Source organism: Scyliorhinus torazame, chromosome 5 (genome assembly GCF_047496885.1).
Source record: "Scyliorhinus torazame isolate Kashiwa2021f chromosome 5, sScyTor2.1, whole genome shotgun sequence".
NCBI lineage: Eukaryota > Metazoa > Chordata > Chondrichthyes > Carcharhiniformes > Scyliorhinidae > Scyliorhinus > Scyliorhinus torazame.
This window is the reverse complement of record NC_092711.1, coordinates 141,319,125-141,340,001: the sequence shown is the minus strand read 5'-3', so window position 1 is coordinate 141,340,001 and position 20,877 is coordinate 141,319,125. Positions and strand designations below refer to the sequence as shown.

Here is a 20,877-nt window from a genome sequence, read left to right as displayed (position 1 = left end):
TAATCAACTGTTTTGTGACTGGCTTCTAACATGAAATCAATATGTGATTAACAAAGAAATGTTCCATAATCTGTGCTAGAAGCTAGATGTTACGAGTTTAAAATGACTTCCTTGACCTTGTTACTTATAGCCATGAATATGGAATTATAAAATTAAATGGATTTCCCAGTCCTACTTACAGTTTTGTATGTTACAACAATGACTACACTTAGCACTACATTCATTAAGCTTCACCCGATGTCTGTGTATTTACATTGTGTATTTATTGCATGTCCTCAATATGTGATTAACAAAGAAATGTTCCATAATCTGTGCTAGAAGCGAGATGTTACGAGTTTAAAATGACTTCCTTGACCTTGTTACTTATAGCCATGAATATGGAATTATAAAATTAAATGGATTTCCCAGTCCTACCTACAGTTTTGTATGTTACAACAATGACTACACTTAGCACTACATTCATTAAGCTTCACCCGATGTCTGTGTATTTACATTGTGTATTTATTGCATGTCCTCTGTTTTCCATGTATGGAACGATCTGCTTGCACTTTACGCAGAACAATACTTTTTACTGTATCTCAGTACAGGTAACAATATATTTAAATCTAAAATCTAAATCTTTTGGAGGTTCTATGATGTTATAGAAAAGGATTTTTTTTTTTTTTAGATTTTCCTCAAACTTGGGATATATTACAGTTGGTCCCCTCATTAAAATGATTGATGAAGATTGAGGTTTAATTTTGAGTAATATTTTGATTCTCTCTGAAATTCTCAATGAAAATCTAAACATACTATATCCTGAATAATTTGTTTTTAAAATACAGGCAAGTTGTTGTGATCAGGAGAGCATTACCTGAAAAGGGCGCAAGAAACAGATTCAACTCTTTCTTCAAAAGGGAATTGGACAGATCCTTGAAACGAAAAGAACATTTCTGGACAATGGGATTAATTGGTTGGCTCTTTCACAGATCTGGCATTAGCACGATCGGCCTAATGGTCTCACTCTGTGTGACCTGAGCCTCGTATGCAGTTAACGTGAGTGGTAATGAGGGTAAAGAGACCTGGGTATAAATGGACCTGGGCATCCTGTCAATAAGTCACTGAAGGCTATCATGCAGGTGCAGCAAGTTATTAGGAAGGTTAATGGGATGTTGGCCTTTATCACAAGAGGATTTGAGTACAGGAGTAGTGAAGACTTGCTTCAATAGTGTAGAACCTTGGTTAGACCGCAGCTAGAGTACTGTGTGCAGTTTTGCTCCCCTTACCTTAGGAAAGATAGTATTGCCACAGAGGGAGGGCAATGAAGGTTCACCAGACTTGTTCCGGGGATGGCAGGACTGTCCTATGAAGAGAGATTGGGGAAACTGGGTGTGCAGTCTCCAGAATCTTGAAGAATGAGAGGTGATCTTATTGAAACTTATAAAATACTTAAAGGAATTGACAGTCTGGAATCAAGGACCGGTCTCGGAGGAGACATTTCTTTACTCCAGAGGGCTGTGGAAGCGCAGTCATTGAGTGTGTTTAAAGTAGAGACTGACAGATTTCTAAATACCAATAACACAAAGGGATATGGGGACAGTGTGGGGAAAAAGGAATTGAAGTGGATGATGAGCCATGAATGTATTGAATGATAGAGCAGGCTTGATGGGCTGAATGGCCAACCCCTGCTATGTTCCAATGATACAAAGGTAAGCAGGAAAGTAAATTGTGAAGAGGACATAAGGTTAAAAAGGAAGATGTTAAATGAGTGGAATAACACCTACCAAATGGAGAATAACGTGGGAAAATGTGTAATTGGCCATTTTGGCCAGAAGAATAAAAAAGCTTATTATCTAAATGGTGAGAGATTGCAGAGCTCTGAGACTCAGAGGGATCTGGGTGTCCAAGAGCATGAATCACAAAAGGCGAGTATACAGGTACAGCAAGTAATTAGGAAAGCTAATAGAATTATTGTTTATTGTGAGGGGAATTGAATACAAAAGTAGGTTATGCTTCAGTTATACAGGACACTGGTGAGACCACATCTGGAGCACTGTGGATAGTATCGCTCATTTAAGGAATGATGTAAATGTGTTGGAAGCAGTTCAGAGAAGGTTTACTGGACTCATACCTGGAATTGGAGGCTGGTCTTGAGGAATGATTGGACAGGCTGGGCTTGTGTCCGATGGAGTTTAGGTGACTTGATTGAACCGTATAAGATCCTGAAGTGCCTCGACAGGGTGGATGTGGAAAGGATGTTCCCTCATGTGGGAGGATCTAGAAATTGGAGTCACTTTAAAAGTAACAAGTTGCCTATTTGTGGCAGAGGGTTGGGAGTCTTTGGAACTCTCTTCCTCAAAGGGCAGTGGAAACAAAGTCTGAATATTTTGAAGGCACAGCTGGATAGATTCTTGATAAGCAAGGGGGTGAAAGGTTATCAGAAGGGTCGGCGGGAATGTGAAGCTGAGGTTACAATCAGATCAGCTCTGAACTTATTCAATGGTGGAGCAGGCTCGAGGGGCCGAGTGGCCTACTCCTGTTCCTAATTCGTATGTTATCACATCCTTTATAATAGATTGTCGCATTTTCCATCCTGCTGATGTCAGGTTAATGGGTCTGTGGTTCTTCGTTTTCTCTCTCTCTCCTTAAATAGTGGGGTTACATTTACCACCTTCCAATCTGCAGGAACCATTCCAGAATCTATAGAATTTTGAAAGATGACCACCAATGTATCCACTATCTCTACAGCCACCTCTTTCAACACTCTGGGATGTGGATCATCAGCTTTTGGGGGTTTATTAACTTTCAACCACTGGGTTACGGGGTTAGGGTGGAGGTGTGGGCTTAAATAGGGTGCTCTTTCCAAGGGCCGGTGCAGACTCAATGGGCCGAATGGCCTCCTTCTGCACTATAAATTCTATGAGAATTTCTCCAGTGCTACTTTTTCAGTTCCTCGTGCTCACTAGTCCCTTGGTTCTCTAGTGCTTTTGGGACAATTTCAATATCTTGCTCTGTGAAGACAGATTCACATTGTTTAGTTTCTCTGCCATTTCCTTATTCCCCATTATAAACTCTCCTGTCTCTGCCTGGAATGGACCCACATTGGTCTTTGCTAATCTTTTCCTTTTCACAATCCTAAAGTTGCTTTTCTAGTCGGTTTTTATGTTTCTCCCCAGTTTGCTCTGATATTCTATTTTCTCTTTATCAGTTTCTTGGTTCTCCTTTGCTGAATTCTAAAACAAGTTCCCAATCCTCAGGCTCGCTACTATTTTGGCCACTTTATGAGTCTCTTCCTTTGATCTAAAGGAATCTTTAACTTTTCTTGTTAGTCAGGGATGCATAACTTTTCCTTTTGGAATTTTTGTTCCTCAAACCAATCTATATTTAATGTCAACAGGTAATAATTCCTTAAATGCTGGTAATTTCCTGTCCACCATCGTGCCTTTTATTGTAATTTTCCAGTTTCCCACAGACAACTTGCCCCTTAGCTTGGCAGTTTTCTTCTGTGAGAAACACCCGAATAAATTAAACAAAGGACCTTGTAATCACCATTGTCCATCTCTATGGCAACGAGCATAATTTAGGGGGTTCCAAAATGAAATGTGAAGTAAATATATTCTTACCTCCAAACATCCTTTCACTCGGTGATCCTTCTGAAATTTAAAAAGAAGTATTCACAACAAGGCTCAAAGAGCATCAGCCCACTGACGGTCTGGAATGCACTGCCTTTTCCTTCGCTCTAATGGCACCGTTAACTTTTCTTGTTAGCCATGGTTCCATCACTTCTGTTGGATTTTTGTTCCTTAAAGAAATCTATATTTATTGTATACATGTGAAATGAAAGTCTCCCAAATCCCAGAGGGCCATAGGTTACTCTCCGCTTTGACAGAGAGCTGACTGGTGGTGATTTAACCTGCGGGTCAATGCACCTCAGGTGATGGGCAATGTTGAGAAGCTAGACCCTTCACGGATAACCTCAGCCGGCACTGGAGATGAAGTTGTGCCGTTGGCCCCTTCACATCATGAACCAGCCATCCAGGCAACTGAGTTAACTGACCCACTGGTAGGTATATATTTTTTTTTTTTTTTTTTTTTTTTTTTTTTATAAATGTTTTATTGAAAATTTTTTCCCAAACAACAATTTTTCCCCTCTTACAAAGCAAACGCAACAATAACAATACAGAAATTTTAAACAATACACAAGTAACAAAACCCCTTTATCTTTGACCTAAACTAAACCCCCCCTCCCCCCCCCCCCCCTCCCCCTGGGTTGCTGCTGCTGGTCATCTGTCTTCCCTCTAACGTTCCCCTAGGTAGTCGAGAAATGGCTGCCACCGCCTGGTGAACCCTTGAGCCGATCCTCTCAGGGCAAACTTTATCTGCTCCAGTTTAATGAACCCCGCCATATCATTTACCCAGGCCTCCAGTCCGGGGGGTTTCGCCTCCTTCCACATGAGTAGGATCCTGCGCCGGGCTACTAGGGACGCAAAGGCCACAACGTCGGCCTCTTTCGCCTCCTGCACTCCCGACTCTTCCGCAACTCCAAATAGAGCTAACCCCCAGCCTGGTTTGACCCGGGCCTTCACCACCCGCGAAATCACTCCCGTCACTCCCTTCCAATACCCTTCCAGTGCCGGGCATGCCCAAAACATATGTGCGTGGTTTGCCGGGCTCCCGCCACACCTCCCACATTTGTCCTCCACTCCAAAGAACCTGCTCAATCTTGCTCCCGTTATGTGTGCTCTATGTAGCACCTTAAATTGAATCAGGCTAAGCCTGGCGCATGAGGAAGAGGAATTTACCCTGCTTAGGGCATCAGCCCACATACCCTCCTCTATCTCCTCCCCTAGTTCTTCTTCCCACTTTCCTTTTAGTTCGCCCACCGACTCCTCCCCCTCTTCCCTCATCTCTCGGTAAATCTCTGACACCTTGCCCTCTCCGACCCACACCCCTGAAAGCACCCTGTCCTGTATCCCCTGTGTCGGGAGCAATGGAAATTCCCTCACCTGTTGTCTAGTAAATGCCCTCACCTGCATATATCTCAAGAAATTTCCCCGGGGCAACTTATACTTTTCCTCCAATGCTCCCAAGCTCGCAAAAGTCCCATCTATAAATAAATCTCCCACCCTCCTAATTCCCAACTGGAACCAGCTCTGAAATCCTCCATCCATTCTTCCTGGGGCGAACCTATGGTTGTTCCTGATTGGGGACCCCACCAGGGCTCCCCGCACCCCTCTCTGTCGCCTCCACTGTCCCCAGATATTCAATGTTGCCGCCACCACCGGGTTCGTGGTAAACTTTTTAGGTGAGATCGGTAGCGGCGCCGTCACCAGCGCCTCTAAACTCGTCCCTTTACAGGACTTTCTCTCCAGTCTTTCCCACGCCGCTCCCTCACCCTCCATCATCCATTTACGTATCATTGCCACATTGGCGGCCCAATAGTAATCGCCCAAGTTCGGTAGTGCCAATCCTCCTCTGTCCCTACTACGCTGAAGGAACCCCCTCCTTACTCTCGGAACTTTCCCTGCCCACACGAAGCTCGTGATGCTCCTGTCTATTTTATTAAAAAAGGTCTTAGTGATTAGTATAGGGAGACATTGAAATACAAATAAGAACCTCGGGAGGACCATCATCTTAATTGCTTGCACCCTGCCCGCCAGCGATAGAGGCTGCATGTCCCACCTCTTGAAGTCCTCCTCCATTTGTTCTACCAACCGTGTCAGATTAAGTCTGTGCAAGGTTCCCCAGCTCCTAGCGATCTGAATCCCCAGGTATCGGAAGTTTCTTTCCACTTTCCTTAGAGGCAAGCCTTCTATCTCTCTACTCTGGTCCCCTGGATGTATCACAAATAATTCACTCTTCCCCATGTTTAGCCTATACCCCGAGAAATCCCCGAACCCCCTCAAAATTCGCATGACCTCTATCATTCCCCCCGCTGGGTCCGACACGTATAACAATAGGTCATCCGCATATAACGAGACTCGGTGTTCTTCTCCCCCTCGAATCACCCCTCTCCATTTCCTGGAGTCTCTCAACGCCATGGCCAGAGGTTCAATTGCCAACGCGAACAACAATGGAGACAGCGGGCATCCCTGTCTTGTTCCCCTATATAGTCGGAAATACTCCGATCTATGTCGACCTGTAACTACGCTTGCCGTTGGAGCCCCATAAAGAAGTCTAACCCAGCTAATAAACCCGTTCCCAAACCCAAACCTCCTTAACACTTCCCATAAATACTCCCACTCCACCCTATCAAATGCCTTCTCTGCGTCCATTGCCGCCACTATCTCTGCCTCCCCCTCCACTGGGGGCATCATTATCACCCCTAATAGTCGTCGCACGTTAACATTCAGTTGTCTCCCTTTTACGAACCCTGTCTGGTCTTCGTGCACCACCCCCGGGACACAGTCCTCTATCCTCGATGCCAGTACCTTTGCCAACAATTTGGCGTCCACGTTCAACAATGAAATGGGTCTATAGGACCCGCACTGCAACGGATCTTTATCCCTCTTCAAAATTAACGATATCGTCGCCTCCAACATCGTCGGGGGTAGAGTCCCCCCTTTCCTGGCCTCATTGAACGTCCTCACCATCAACGGGGCCAACAAGTCCACATATTTTCTGTAATACTCCACCGGGAACCCGTCTGGTCCTGGGGCCTTCCCTGCTTGCATGCTTCCCAGTCCCTTAATAACCTCGTCCACCCCAATCGGTGCCCCCAGGCCTACCACCCCCCGCTCCTCCACTTTCGGGAACCTCAATTGGTCCAGGAACTGCCGCATCCCCTCCTCTCCCTCTGGGGGTTGAGACCTATACAGTTCCTCATAGAAGGTCTTGAACACCTCATTTATCTTTCCTGCCCTTCGCACCGTGTCTCCCCTTTCGTCTCTAATTCCTCCTATTTCCCTCGCTGCTGCCCTCTTTCGCAATTGATGAGCCAACAGGCGACTCGCCTTTTCCCCATATTCATACCTCCTCCCCTGTGCCTTCCTCCACAGTACCTCCGCCTTTCTGGTGGTCAGAAGGTCAAATTCCGTCTGGAGTCGTCTCCTCTCCCTGTACAATTCCTCCTCCGGGGTCTCTGCAAATTCCCTATCCACCCTTAAAATCTCCCCCAGTAATCTTTCCCTTTCCTTGGCCTCTGTTTTCCTTTTGTGGGCCCCAATGGAGATCAGCTCTCCTCTGACCACCGCTTTTAGTGCTTCCCATACCACTCCCACAGGGACCTCGCCGTCGTCATTGACCTCCAGGTATCTCTCAATACACCCCCGCACTCTTGCACACACTCCCTCATCCGCCATCAGTCCCACATCTAATCGCCAGAGTGTTCTCTGCTCCCTTTCCTCTCCTAATTCCAGGTCCACCCAATGTGGGGCATGATCCGAAACCGCTTTGGCTGAGTACTCAGCTTCTTCCACCCTAGAGATCAACGACCTTCCCAAAACAAAAAAATCTATCCGGGAGTACACTTTATGGACATGGGAGAAGAAGGAATACTCCCTAGCCCTAGGTCTAAGAAATCGCCATGGATCCACTCCCCCCATTTGGTCCATAAACCCCTTAAGTACCTTGGCCGCTGCCGGCCTTCTTCCGGTCCTTGAGCTGGATCTATCTAGCCCCGGGTCCAGCACCGTATTAAAGTCCCCTCCTAAAATCAAGTTTCCTACCTCCAGGTCCGGTATACGCCCCAGCATCCGTCTCATAAATCCCGCATCGTCCCAGTTTGGGGCATACACGTTAACCAACACGACCTCCATTCCCTCCAGCCTGCCACTCACCATTACATATCTACCTCCGCTATCTGCTACGATGTTCTTTGCTTCAAATGCGACCTGTTTCCCCACCAAAATGGCCACCCCTCTATTCTTTGCGTCCAGTCCTGAGTGGAACACCTGTCCCACCCATCCTTTCCTTAGCCTAACTTGGTCCGCCACCTTTAGGTGTGTCTCTTGGAGCATAACCACGTCTGCCCTTAGTCCTTTCAAATGAGCGAGCACTCGGGCCCTTTTTATCGGTCCGTTCAGGCCTCTCACGTTCCACGTGATCAGCCTCACTAGGGGGCTACCTGCCCCCCTCCCGTGTCGACTAGCCATTACCTTCTCTAGGCCAGTCCCATATCCCGCCTCCGCGCTCCCGCTCGCTCCCCCAGCGTCGCACACCATCCCCGCCCACCCACTCTTTAGCCATTTCCTTTTGGATTTCCGCAGCAGCAACCCAGTTGTCCCCCCCCCCCCTTCTCCCTCCCTCCTCCCCTCCCCGCTAGATCTCTTTCTAGCTTGATTGCTCCCCCCATATTACTTCCGTAAGTCAGCTGACTTCAACTGACCCCGGCTACTCCTGCTCACTCCTCGACCCCCCCATGTGGGGAACTCCCATCCGCCTTGCGCCTGTCTTCCCGCCTTATTCTTTCTGGTGCGGGAACATCCCTTTACCTGACCCGCCTCTTATGGCGCAGCTCCCTTTCCCCTCCCCCTCCCCTTCCCCATTCTCCAACTATGTCCCGTCTTTCCCCCCTCACCGGCGCCCACATTTCCCCAATGTCTCCCCCCTTCCCTGTTTACTTCTCAATTAACTTCCACCGTAACATTAACAATAACATTTCCTGCAGCATCAGTCCCTCAGTTCCGATCCAATTTCTCTTCTTTGATGAAGGTCCATGCTTCCTCCGCCGTCTCGAAATAATGGTGTCTCTCCTGATACGTGACCCATAGTCTTGCCGGCTGCAGCATCCCGAACTTCACCTTCCTTTTATGCAACACCTCTTTGGCTCGGTTGAAGCTCGCCCTCCTTCTCGCCACCTCCGCACTCCAATCCTGGTATACCCGTACCACTGCATTCTCCCATCTGCTACTCCGCACCTTTTTAGCCCATCTCAGGACCTCTTCTCTATCCTTAAGGCGGTAAAATCGCACGATTATCGCCCTGGATGGTTCTCCCGCTTTTGGTCTTCTCGCCGGAATCCGATTTGCCCACTCCACCTCCAAGGGGCCCGTAGGGGCCTCAGCACCCATCAGTGAGCTCAGCATCGTACTTGCGTACGCTCCACAGTCCACTCCTTCCACACCCTCAGGGAGACCCAGTATCCGAAGGTTCTTCCTTCGCGCTCCATTTTCTAGGGCTTCGATCCTTTCAGTACACTTTTTATGAAGTGCCTCGTGCGTCTGTGTCTTAACCGCCAGGCCCAGGATCTCGTCCTCAATATCTGTCACCTTCTGCTCCACCACACGGAGCTCTGTCTCCTGGGTCTTTAATGTCTCCTTGAGCCCCTCAATTGCCTGTAGCAACGGGGTCAGCACCTCCCTCTTCAGCAGCTCCACGCACCGTCTCACAATTTCATGCTCAGGCCCCCATGTCGCCTGCGCTTTCTCCGCCGCCATCTTGTACTTCTCTCTTTCTGACCCTTTGGTCGACGATTCCTCGCGCTGCAGCCGCCGCCGCCGGTTTTTTCCTCCTTCGTTTGGGGGGGACTCCCTTCTCACACGCCCCACACCGGGTTGCGTCGTCGAAAAATTCCCCGTTGAGGCTCTTAAAAGAGCCCGAAGGTCCGTCGGAGCTGGAGCTGCCGAAGCGTGCGGCTAGCTAGGCATCACCGCAACCGGAAGTCCCTTCAGTGGCCTTGATGAGGTCTTTTCACAGTTGTTCCCTCTGCTGCTAGAATTCACCTTTGATACAGGCCCTCAGGTCAGCTTGCAGCTTTAAGCTTGCCCTTCCCCCGCCTGCATGCTGGAAGAGGCCCTGTTTATCCTGTAGTTGCAGCCAAATCTTTCACTGTTTCTGCGTGTGTCTGGCAACCAAGAGACATACCCTTCCTGGGGGACACTGTCGGGGGAATATTGCCGCCTTCTTCCCACACCGGGAAATGTCAAACAAATGCCGTGGGGGCCCTGTAAAAGGGCCCAAAAGTCCGTTCCAAGCAGGAGCTGCCGAATATGCGACCTAGCTCTGCATAGCCGCACCCGGAAGTCGACCCACTGGTAGATATATAATACTTCCTTGAATATTAGCTATTGCCTGTGTCCCATCATACCATTTAATGTGGTTTCCCAGTCCACCTCAAACAACATGTCCCTCATACGCTGATAGTTTTCTTCTGCGAGAAACACCCAGATAAATTAAATAAAAGATCCATTTACCACCATAGCCCATCTTCATGACAATGTGGCATGCTTTGGGAGGTTCCAAACAGAAATGCAAACTAAGTACCTTCTGACTTTATAGGAATCTATAATTTATGGGAGCTTAATTTGCCGAACTACGCCAAGTTTTGGGGAAGCTTAGTTGATGAATCAAAGTCCTGGCGCAATACGACAAGTTGTAAGATTTGTAATATTTCTGGACTATGCCAAGTTGTTCGATTCCTTGTATTATTCGACTGTGTAAAGTTGAAGGAATTTATATCATTTCCACTATACGGTTACCAGTAGCACTTTGCGAATACTGGGACTCAGCAGGAATTTGCAGTTAAAACTTCTCAGGTGCCAAAAAGAATTGTTTTATTTGTAGTCGCTTGATTACAATTTGAAAGTCATTTAAAAGGCAATTCGTAGACAATTCGAAGCTTTCAGAGAATTACAGGCATTATCTTTTTTGTTTAGGCAGACAGCTCGAAAGTAACTTTTAAAAGGTCAAAGTCTGGCAATGAAACATGAAAAGAGAGAGAGAGCTAATCTTCAGCTAAACTCAAAGTCAAAAGTACACTCCATCACTGACACAGACTGACAGAACCCCCAAAAGATATCTAAAACAGAGACTATGAAGGACAAAACTGACTAAACTAACAGAAAGACAGCACAACACAAAGACACTACAGAAAGACTCACTGACAGAATCAAAGACAGAAATTAAGGACAGACAATACACAAGACAGCACCCCAAAGACAACACTAAAATGGCGGGCGGAAACTTTTCAGTTATACACTTTCATATCTGTCTTAAGTCATCTAATCACACCCCAATATAATCCTAATTGGTTTGGGTTAGACTCAAACACATTTGATTTGATGGCAAGCCGTCCATCTTCAATGTGCAACATCAGCTTTTCTGACCTAGCTGTTATCTGCATTGTGAACAATGGTGCCTTCCTGTTGCTGTGGTATTCAGTCCCTGTCCTTGACAATTAGCACAAGCAGTGTCAAATTGTTTTGCAACTGTGCTGTTTTAATGTCACACTGACTCTGAAAATATGCATTTGCCAGAACAACGGACCTCGGTAAAAGTGAACTATGCTGTATAAATGGGTATTTAAAACTGGGGCCTAATATTTATGCTTAAACAGCTATCTTTTATCTATACTAGTTGTATTCGAAATACCTGGCTTCTACACTTCCAAATATCCTTTCAATCTGTTCTTTGTGAAATTTAGCCAGGTATTCACAACAAGGCTCAAAGAGCATCAGCCCACTGGAAATAAAGTTATTAGTCCAGTCAGTCAAGCATAAAGGCACCCTCCAACCATCGCTATTGACAATTTGGCAGAATTAACGAAATGCCATCCTTGATGCAATTGAGAGCAGGATTAACAACAGCAGAATACAATTCCTGTAATCACTTGTGGACTTGTTGGTGCCTCCGCAGGTGGGATGGATCACTGAATGCCTTGTCACAGTGAGAGCAGGTAAATGGCCTCTCCCCGGTGTGAACTCGTAGGTGTGTCTGCAGCGACGATGAATCACTAAATCCCTTCCCACACTGAGAGCAGATGAATGGCCTCTCCCCGGTGTGAACTCGCTGATGTGTCCGCAGGGTGGATGAATCAATGAACCCCTTCCCACACTGAGAGCAGGTAAATGGCCTCTCCCCAGTGTGAACTCGCTGGTGTACCCGCAGGTTGGATACGTGAGTGAATCCTTTCCCACACTGAGGGCAGATGAATGGCTTTTCCCCTGTGTGAGCTCGATGATGTGTTCGCAGGGTGGATGAATCACTGAACCCCTTCCCACACTGGGAGCAGATGAAAGGCTTCTCCCCAGTGTGAATTCGTTGATGTACCCGTAAGTTGGATAAGTGAGAGAATGCCTTCGCACACTGAGAGCAGGTAAATGGCCTCTCCTGTGTGTGTACTCGCTGGTGTGACTGCAGGTGCGATAACTGAGTGAATCGCTTCCCACACTGAGAACAGGTGAACGGCCTCTGCCCAGTGTGAACTCGCTGGTGTGTCTGCAGGTGGGAGAACTGAGTGAATCCCTTCCCACACTTAGAGCAGGTGAACGGCCTCTCCCCAGTGTGACTGCGTCGATGAGCTTCCAACTCCGATGGGGCTTTGTATCCCTTCCCACAGTCTCCACATTTCCATGGTTTCCCCATGGTTTGTGTCTCGTTCACACAGAGAAAAAGGGTAGGGTCTCTCCCCGCTGTGAATGGTGTGATATTTATTCAGACTGTGTAACTGGCTAAAGCTCTTTCCACAGTCAGTGCTCTGGAACACTCTCACTCAGGTGTATGTGTCTCGGTGCTTTTCCAGTCACACTGAGGTTTAAAATATTTTGAAGCCGACAGATCAGGCAAGGATTTCTCCTTCCACATTCAAAGGCTGATAATATTCAGGTCCTAAGGAATTGAGAGACTCTGTCAGATGTAGAGATTTGTTTTGAGATTTTTGTTTGTATTTCCTCCCCTTCCAATGTCCTGTAAAAACAATTTACGAAAGACATCTGTCAGTACAGGACAGAAACTCTGAACAGACAATTCTACTTTCACTGGAACATTCTTTCCTCATCTGTTCCCAAATACCATCTCCGTCCCACACACTCTCTCTCCATTCTCACTCTGCTTTATCTAATATTCACCCTCCCAATTCTCCTTAAGGTGCTGATTCAGGCTGATTGACATATCCAGAGTTGCCGCTTCCTCTCCAAGACACTGGGACCATAAAAAGTAGCAGCTGCAGCCAGCCATTCGGCCCATCAAGCTAGCTCAAACATTTATGAGATCATTGGCCTATCTACCTCAGCACCATCTTCCCCCACTATCCCCCATATTCCTTTATATATTCACATCTAGAAACCTATCAATTTCTTAAAAATACTTGACGACTGAGGATCAATAGCTCTCCAGAGAGAGAATTCCAAAGCTTCACCACATCCTCGAATGAGGAAATCCCTCCTCACTTCAGCACTCTCTCCATTTTCCTACCTGTTCCCCACAACTTTTGACTCTCTCGTCAATCAGAAATCTGTCAAACGGACTTCCGGTTGCGGTGAGGATGAGCTAGCTGCACGCTTCGGCGGCTCCAGCTCCGACGGACCTTCGGGCTCTTTTAAGAGCCCCAACGGAGAATTTTTCGACGACGCAACCCGGTGTGGGGTGTGTGAGAAGGGAGTCCCCCCCCAACGAAGGAGGGAAAAAACCGGTGGCGGCGGCTGCAGCGCGAGGAATCGTCGACCAAAGGGTCAGAAAGAGAGAAGTACAAGATGGCGGCGGAGAAAGCGCAGGCGACATGGGGGCCTGAGCAGGATGAAATTGTGAGAAGGTGCGTGGAGCTGCTGAAGAAGGAGGTGCTGACCCTGTTGCTACAGGCAATTGAGGGGCTCAAGGAGACATTAAAGACCCAGGAGACAGAGCTCCGCGTGGTGGAGCAGAAGGTGACAGATATTGAGGACGAGATCCTGGGCCTGGCGGTTAAGACACAGACGCACGAGGCACTTCATAAAAAGTGTACTGAAAGGATCGAAGCCCTAGAAAATGGAGCGCGAAGGAAGAACCTTTGGATACTGGGTCTCCCTGAGGGTGTGGAAGGAGTGGACTGTGGAGCGTACGCAAGTACGATACTGAGCTCACTGATGGGTGCTGAGGCCCCTACGGGCCCCTTGGAGGTGGAGTGGGCAAATCGGATTCCGGCGAGAAGACCAAAAGCGGGAGAACCACCCAGGGCGATAATCGTGCGATTTTACCGTCTTAAGGATAGAGAAGAGGTCCTGAGATGGGCTAAAAAGGTGCGGAGTAGCAGATGGGAGAATGCAGTGGTACGGGTATACCAGGATTGGAGTGCGGAGGTGGCGAGAAGGAGGGCGAGCTTCAACCGAGCCAAAGAGGTGTTCCATAAAAGGAAGGTGAAGTTCGGGATGCTGCAGCCGGCAAGGCTATGGGTCACGTATCAGGAGAGACACCATTATTTCGAGACGGCGGAGGAAGCATGGACCTTCATCAAAGAAGAGAAATTGGATCGGAACTGAGGGACTGATGCTGCAGGAAATGTTATTGTTAATGTTATGGTTGAAGTTAATTGAGAAGTAAATTGGGAAGGGGGGAGACATTGGGGAAATGTGGGCGCCGGTGAGGGGGGAAAGACGGGACATAGTTGGAGAATGGGGAAGGGGAGGGGGAGGGGAAAGGGAACTGCGCCATAAGAGGCGGGTCAGGTAAAGGGATGTTCCCGCGCCAGAAAGAATAAGGCGGGAAGACAGGCGCAAGGCGGATGGGAGTTCCCCACACGGGGGGGGGGGTCGAGGAGTGAGCAGGAGTAGCCGGGGTCAGTTGAAGTCAGCTGACTTACGGAAGTAATATGGGGGGAGCAATCATGCTAGAAAGAGATCTAGCGGGGAGGGGGGGAGGGGGGGGGGAGGGGGTGGGGGGACAACTGGGTTGCTGCTGCGGAAATCCAAAAGGAAATGGCTAAAGACTGGGTGGGCGGGGATGGTGTGCGACGCTGGGAGAGCGAGCGGGAGCGCGGAGGCGGGATAATGGACTGGCCTAGAGAAGGTAATGGCTAGTCGACACGGGAGGGGGGCAGGTAGCCCCCTAGTGAGGCTGATCACGTGGAACGTGAGAGGCCTGAACGGACCGATAAAAAGGGCCCGAGTGCTCGCGCATTTGAAAGGACTAAGGGCAGACGTGGTTATGCTCCAAGAGACGCACCTAAAGGTGGCGGACCAAGTTAGGCTAAGGAAAGGATGGGTGGGACAGGTGTTCCACTCAGGACTGGACGCAAAGAATAGAGGGGTGGCCATTTTGGAGGGGAAACGGGTAGCATTTGAAGCAAAGAACATCGTAGCAGATAGCGGGGGTAGATATGTAATGGTGAGTGGAAGGCTGGAGGGAATGGAGGTCGTGTTGGTTAATGTGTATGCCCCAAACTGGGACGATGCGGGATTTATGAGACGGATGCTGGGGCGTATACCGGACCTGGAGGTAGGAAACTTGATTTTAGGAGGGGACTTTAATACGGTGCTGGACCCGGGGCTAGATAGATCCAGCTCAAGGACCGGAAGAAGGCCGGCAGCGGCCAAGGTACTTAAGGGGTTTATGGACCAAATGGGGGGAGTGGATCCATGGCGATTTCTTAGACCTAGGGCTAGGGAGTTTTCCTTCTTCTCCCATGTCCATAAAGGGTACTCCCGGATAGATTTTTTTGTTTTGGGAAGGTCGTTGATCTCTAGGGTGGAAGAAGCTGAGTACTCAGCCATAGCGGTTTCGGATCATGCCCCACATTGGGTGGACCTGGAATTAGGAGAGGAAAGGGAGCAGAGAACACTCTGGCGATTAGATGTGGGACTGATGGCGGATGAGGGAGTGTGTGCAAGAGTGCGGGGGTGTATTGAGAGATACCTGGAGGTCAATGACGACGGCGAGGTCCCTGTGGGAGTGGTATGGGAAGCACTAAAAGCGGTGGTCAGAGGAGAGCTGATCTCCATTGGGGCCCACAAAAGGAAAACAGAGGCCAAGGAAAGGGAAAGATTACTGGGGGAGATTTTAAGGGTGGATAGGGAATTTGCAGAGACCCCGGAGGAGGAATTGTACAGGGAGAGGAGGCGACTCCAGACGGAATTTGACCTTCTGACCACCAGAAAGGCGGAGGTACTGTGGAGGAAGGCACAGGGGAGGAGGTATGAATATGGGGAAAAGGCTAGTCGCCTGTTGGCTCATCAATTGCGAAAGAGGGCAGCAGCGAGGGAGATAGGAGGAATTAGAGACGAAATGGGAGACACGGTGCGAAGGGCAGGAAAGATAAATGAGGTGTTCAAGACCTTCTATGAGGAACTGTATAGGTCTCAACCCCCAGAGGGAGAGGAGGGGATGCGGCAGTTCCTGGACCAATTGAGGTTCCCGAAAGTGGAGGAGCGGGGGGTGGTAGGCCTGGGGGCACCGATTGGGGTGGACGAGGTTATTAAGGGACTGGGAAGCATGCAAGCAGGGAAGGCCCCAGGACCAGACGGGTTCCCGGTGGAGTATTACAGAAAATATGTGGACTTGTTGGCCCCGTTGATGGTGAGGACGTTCAATGAGGCCAGGAAAGGGGGGACTCTACCCCCGACGATGTCGGAGGCGACGATATCGTTAATTTTGAAGAGGGATAAAGATCCGTTGCAGTGCGGGTCCTATAGACCCATTTCATTATTGAACGTGGACGCCAAATTGTTGGCAAAGGTACTGGCATCGAGGATAGAGGACTGTGTCCCGGGGGTGGTGCACGAAGACCAGACAGGGTTCGTAAAAGGGAGACAACTGAATGTTAACGTGCGACGACTATTAGGGGTGATAATGATGCCCCCAGTGGAGGGGGAGGCAGAGATAGTGGCGGCAATGGACGCAGAGAAGGCATTTGATAGGGTGGAGTGGGAGTATTTATGGGAAGTGTTAAGGAGGTTTGGGTTTGGGAACGGGTTTATTAGCTGGGTTAGACTTCTTTATGGGGCTCCAACGGCAAGCGTAGTTACAGGTCGACATAGATCGGAGTATTTCCGACTATATAGGGGAACAAGACAGGGATGCCCGCTGTCTCCATTGTTGTTCGCGTTGGCAATTGAACCTCTGGCCATGGCATTGAGAGACTCCAGGAAATGGAGAGGGGTGATTAGAGGGGGAGAAGAACACCGAGTCTCGTTATACGCGGATGACCTATTGTTATACGTGTCGGACCCAGCGGGGGGGATGATAGAGGTTATGCGAATTTTGAGGGGGTTCGGGGATTTCTCGGGGTATAGGCTAAACATGGGGAAGAGTGAATTATTTGTGATACATCCAGGGGACCAGAGTAGAGAGATAGAAGGCTTGCCTCTAAGGAAAGTGGAAAGAAACTTCCGATACCTGGGGATTCAGATCGCTAGGAGCTGGGGAACCTTGCACAGACTTAATCTGACACGGTTGGTAGAACAAATGGAGGAGGACTTCAAGAGGTGGGACATGCAGCCTCTATCGCTGGCGGGCAGGGTGCAAGCAATTAAGATGATGGTCCTCCCGAGGTTCTTATTTGTATTTCAATGTCTCCCTATACTAATCACCAAGACTTTTTTAAATAAAATAGACAGGAGCATCACGAGCTTCGTGTGGGCAGGGAAAGTTCCGAGAGTAAGGAGGGGGTTCCTTCAGCGTAGTAGGGACAGAGGAGGATTGGCACTACCGAACTTGGGCGATTACTATTGGGCTGCCAATGTGGCAATGATACGTAAATGGATGATGGAGGGTGAGGGAGCGGCATGGAAAAGACTGGAGAGAAAGTCCTGTAAAGGGACGAGTTTAGAGGCGCTGGTGATGGCGCCGCTACCGATCTCACCTAAAAAGTTTACCACGAACCCGGTGGTGGCGGCAACATTGAATATCTGGGGACAGTGGAGGCGACAGAGAGGGGTGCGGGGAGCCCTGGTGGGGTCCCCAATCAGGAACAACCATAGGTTCGCCCCAGGAAGAATGGATGGAGGATTTCAGAGCTGGTACCAGTTGGGAATTAGGAGGGTGGGAGATGTATTTATAGATGGGACTTTTGCGAGCTTGGGAGCATTGGAGGAAAAGTATAAGTTGCCCCGGGGAAATTTCTTGAGATATATGCAGGTGAGGGCGTTTACTAGACAACAGGTGAGGGAATTTCCGCTGCTCCCGACACAGGGGATTCAGGACAGGGTGCTTTCAGGGGTGTGGGTCGGAGAGGGCAAGGTGTCAGAGATTTACCGAGAGATGAGGGAAGAGGGGGAGGAGTCGGTGGGCGAACTAAAAGGAAAGTGGGAAGAAGAACTAGGGGAGGAGATAGAGGAGGGTATGTGGGCTGATGCCCTAAGCAGGGTAAATTCCTCTTCCTCATGCGCCAGGCTTAGCCTGATTCAATTTAAGGTACTACATAGAGCACACATAACGGGAGCAAGATTGAGCAGGTTCTTTGGAGTGGAGGACAAATGTGGGAGGTGTGGCGGGAGCCCGGCAAACCACGCACATATGTTTTGGGCGTGTCCGGCACTGGAAGGGTATTGGAAGGGAGTGACGGGAGTGATTTTGCGGGTGGTGAAGGCCCGGGTCAAACCAGGCTGGGGGTTAGCTCTATTTGGAGTTGCGGAAGAGCCGGGAGTGCAGGAGGCGAAAGAGGCCGACGTTGTGGCCTTTGCGTCCCTAGTAGCCCGGCGCAGGATCCTACTCAGGTGGAAGGAGGCGAAACCCCCCGGACTGGAGGCCTGGGTAAATAATATGGCGGGGTTCATTAAACTGGAGCAGATAAAGTTTGCCCTGAGAGGATCGGCTCAAGGGTTCACCAGGCGGTGGCAGCCATTTCTCGAATACCTAGGGGAACGTTAGAGGGAAGGCAGATGACCAGCAGCAGCAACCCAGTGGAGGGTGGGGGGGAGGGGGGGTGGTTTAGTTTAGTTTAGGTCAAAGATAAAGGGGTTTTGTTACTTGTGTATTGTTAAAAATTTCTGTATTATTGTTGCGTTTGCTTTGTAAGAGGGGAAAAATTGTTGTTTGGGAAAAAAGTTTCAATAAAACATATTTTAAAAAAAAGAAATCTGTCAAACACATCGTTGAAAATATTCAATGACCCGCAGACTCCAGTGGTCCCTTTGGAAGAGAAATCCAGAGACTATCAACCCTCTGAGGGAAGAGATGACTGGAATATATAATGTAGCTACAGTACAACATAGCAAGACCAGAAATAATAATAAACATACTTTATTACAGAACCATAAATATCTAATCTGTACCATGAAACAACACTGGACATATCTGTGTCCGATATTAATTTACTGTCCCTTAAATGTCAGCCAACTCCTGGGGAAACCAGCCCTTTAATTGTGATCATTAAGGAAGAGACCATCCTTTTAGCCAGACAAATAAATGTGTCAAGCTGAGGGAGTCTTTGAGACAGAGAGAGACCTGGGCCTAGCTTTCCAGAGTCTGCACCCTCCCTGGATTCACTTCCTTTCCCTTCAGTTGCTGCAAGTGACCAATTGAAGGTCAGAGAAAATAAATGGAAAGGGGGAGAAAAGAAAGTGTTTCACTCACAGATGTTAGAGACAGGAGGGGTTTTCAGTCTGTGTGAAGCTCAATGGACATTCACACAAAGCCCGCGCAGGAAGGTCAGTGAGCGGCCTCTACCCCGCACATGCGCAGCTTCCCCTCACACTTGAACATGCGCAGTCCCGGGGAGAAGGGGAGGGTACGGGGGATGCTCGCTCTGGCCGGAGCAGCCGGTTGCCTGGAAACCATCTCGTGGAGTTGCAGGGGGAGGGGGAAGAATGGGTGGGGGCGGGGCGGGGCGCCCGCATCCGCGCGCCGGGCCTGCGCACTGGAACCCCGGGACGTCACTGCGGAGCAGAGTGATTCCTATTGGCTGCTTCAGGCAGGGTTCCATTTTAACGTCACGTCACAACACAGAAGTTGGACGAAAGCTTCCCCATCTGGGCAACATCTGGGAGGAAATCCATATTTCCCCCTTTCCATTTATTTTCTCATTCTGGGGCACAACTGAAGAAAAGGAAGTAAATCCAGTCTGTATGTTACACACATTTTCAGTCCAGTTATGTAGGCATATATCTGTCTGGCAGCCAACATGAAGATTTTCAGATCTCTGTGTCCAAGACAGGGAGCAGTGAGCATGGATCTGTCAATCAGCCTGAATCAGCACCTTCAGGAGAATTGGGAGGGTGAATATTAGATACAGCAGAGTGAGAATGGAGGGAGAGTGAGTGGGATGGAGATTTACAGCATTTGGAGAATGAGAGAGGAAAGAATGTCCCATAGAAATTAGAATTGTCCGTTCTGAATTTCTACCCGGTACCGATATTGATAACTTTTTAAAACTCAGTTCCATTGTATTTAATGATACAGGTTTCTCTTTGGATCTGAGTGACCGATATAACAATTGGCTGGGGCACATTTCCCTGTCAGTCCTCTAGCTCCTTCCTGTCTCTCTATTAATGCAAAGCAGTTTCCCAACTGGGGTGCAGGCCCCGTTATTCTCAGCTAAATTCAGCCCTCAACTCCGTCGCCTGGTTGTCATTGACACGAGCAATAGAGAGACAGAAAGGTGCCCGAGAGGCGGCATGGTGGCGCAGTGGTTAACACTGCTGCCTCATGGCACCAAGGCCCCAGGTTTGATACTGCCCCAAGTCGCTGCTCGTGTGGAGTTTGCACATTCTCCCCGTATCTGCGTCGGACTCACCCCCACAACCCAAAGATGTGCCGGCTACGTGGATTGGACATGCTAAATTGACCCTTAATTGAAAAAACAATTGTGTACTCTAAATTTATTTAAAAGAAAGAAAGGTGCCCAAGGCTCACATGGGAAGTCAAAACTTGTGGCTCCAAACCAACACTTCTACATTTGTCAATCAAATCCATGTTCATAGATTATCCTAGACTTTACAGTGCAGAAAGAGGCCATTCGGCCCATCGAAATCCATGTTCATAGATTATCCTAGACTTTACAGTGCAGAAGGAGGCCATTCGGCCCATCGAGTCTGCACCGGCACTTGGAAAGAGCACCCCACCCAAGGTCAACACCTCCACACCCTATCCCCATAACCCAGTAACTCCATCCAACACTAAGGGCAATTTTGGACACTGAGGGCAATTTATCATGGCCAGTCCACCTAACCTGCACATCTTTGGACTGTGGGAGGAAACCGGAGCACCCGGAGGAAACCCACGCACACACTGGGAGGATGTGCAGACTCCGCACAGACAGGTTATTTATACCTG

At 48.8% G+C, this 20,877-nt stretch overlaps 1 protein-coding gene across 1 annotated transcript; it reads right to left on the bottom strand.

Annotated features, from left to right (window-relative positions):
• Positions 1-10,455: 10,455 nt before the first annotated feature.
• LOC140419855 (uncharacterized) lies at positions 10,456-19,380 on the bottom strand. The gene is made up of 2 exons (XM_072503910.1): positions 19,180-19,380; positions 10,456-12,603 (listed from the first exon to the last, which is right to left on the bottom strand). Exon 2 carries the CDS (start codon positions 12,280-12,282, stop codon positions 11,524-11,526), a length of 759 nt encoding a protein of 252 aa, XP_072360011.1. The 5' UTR covers positions 12,283-12,603; positions 19,180-19,380; the 3' UTR covers positions 10,456-11,523.
• Between the last annotated feature and the right edge of the window lie 1,497 nt (positions 19,381-20,877).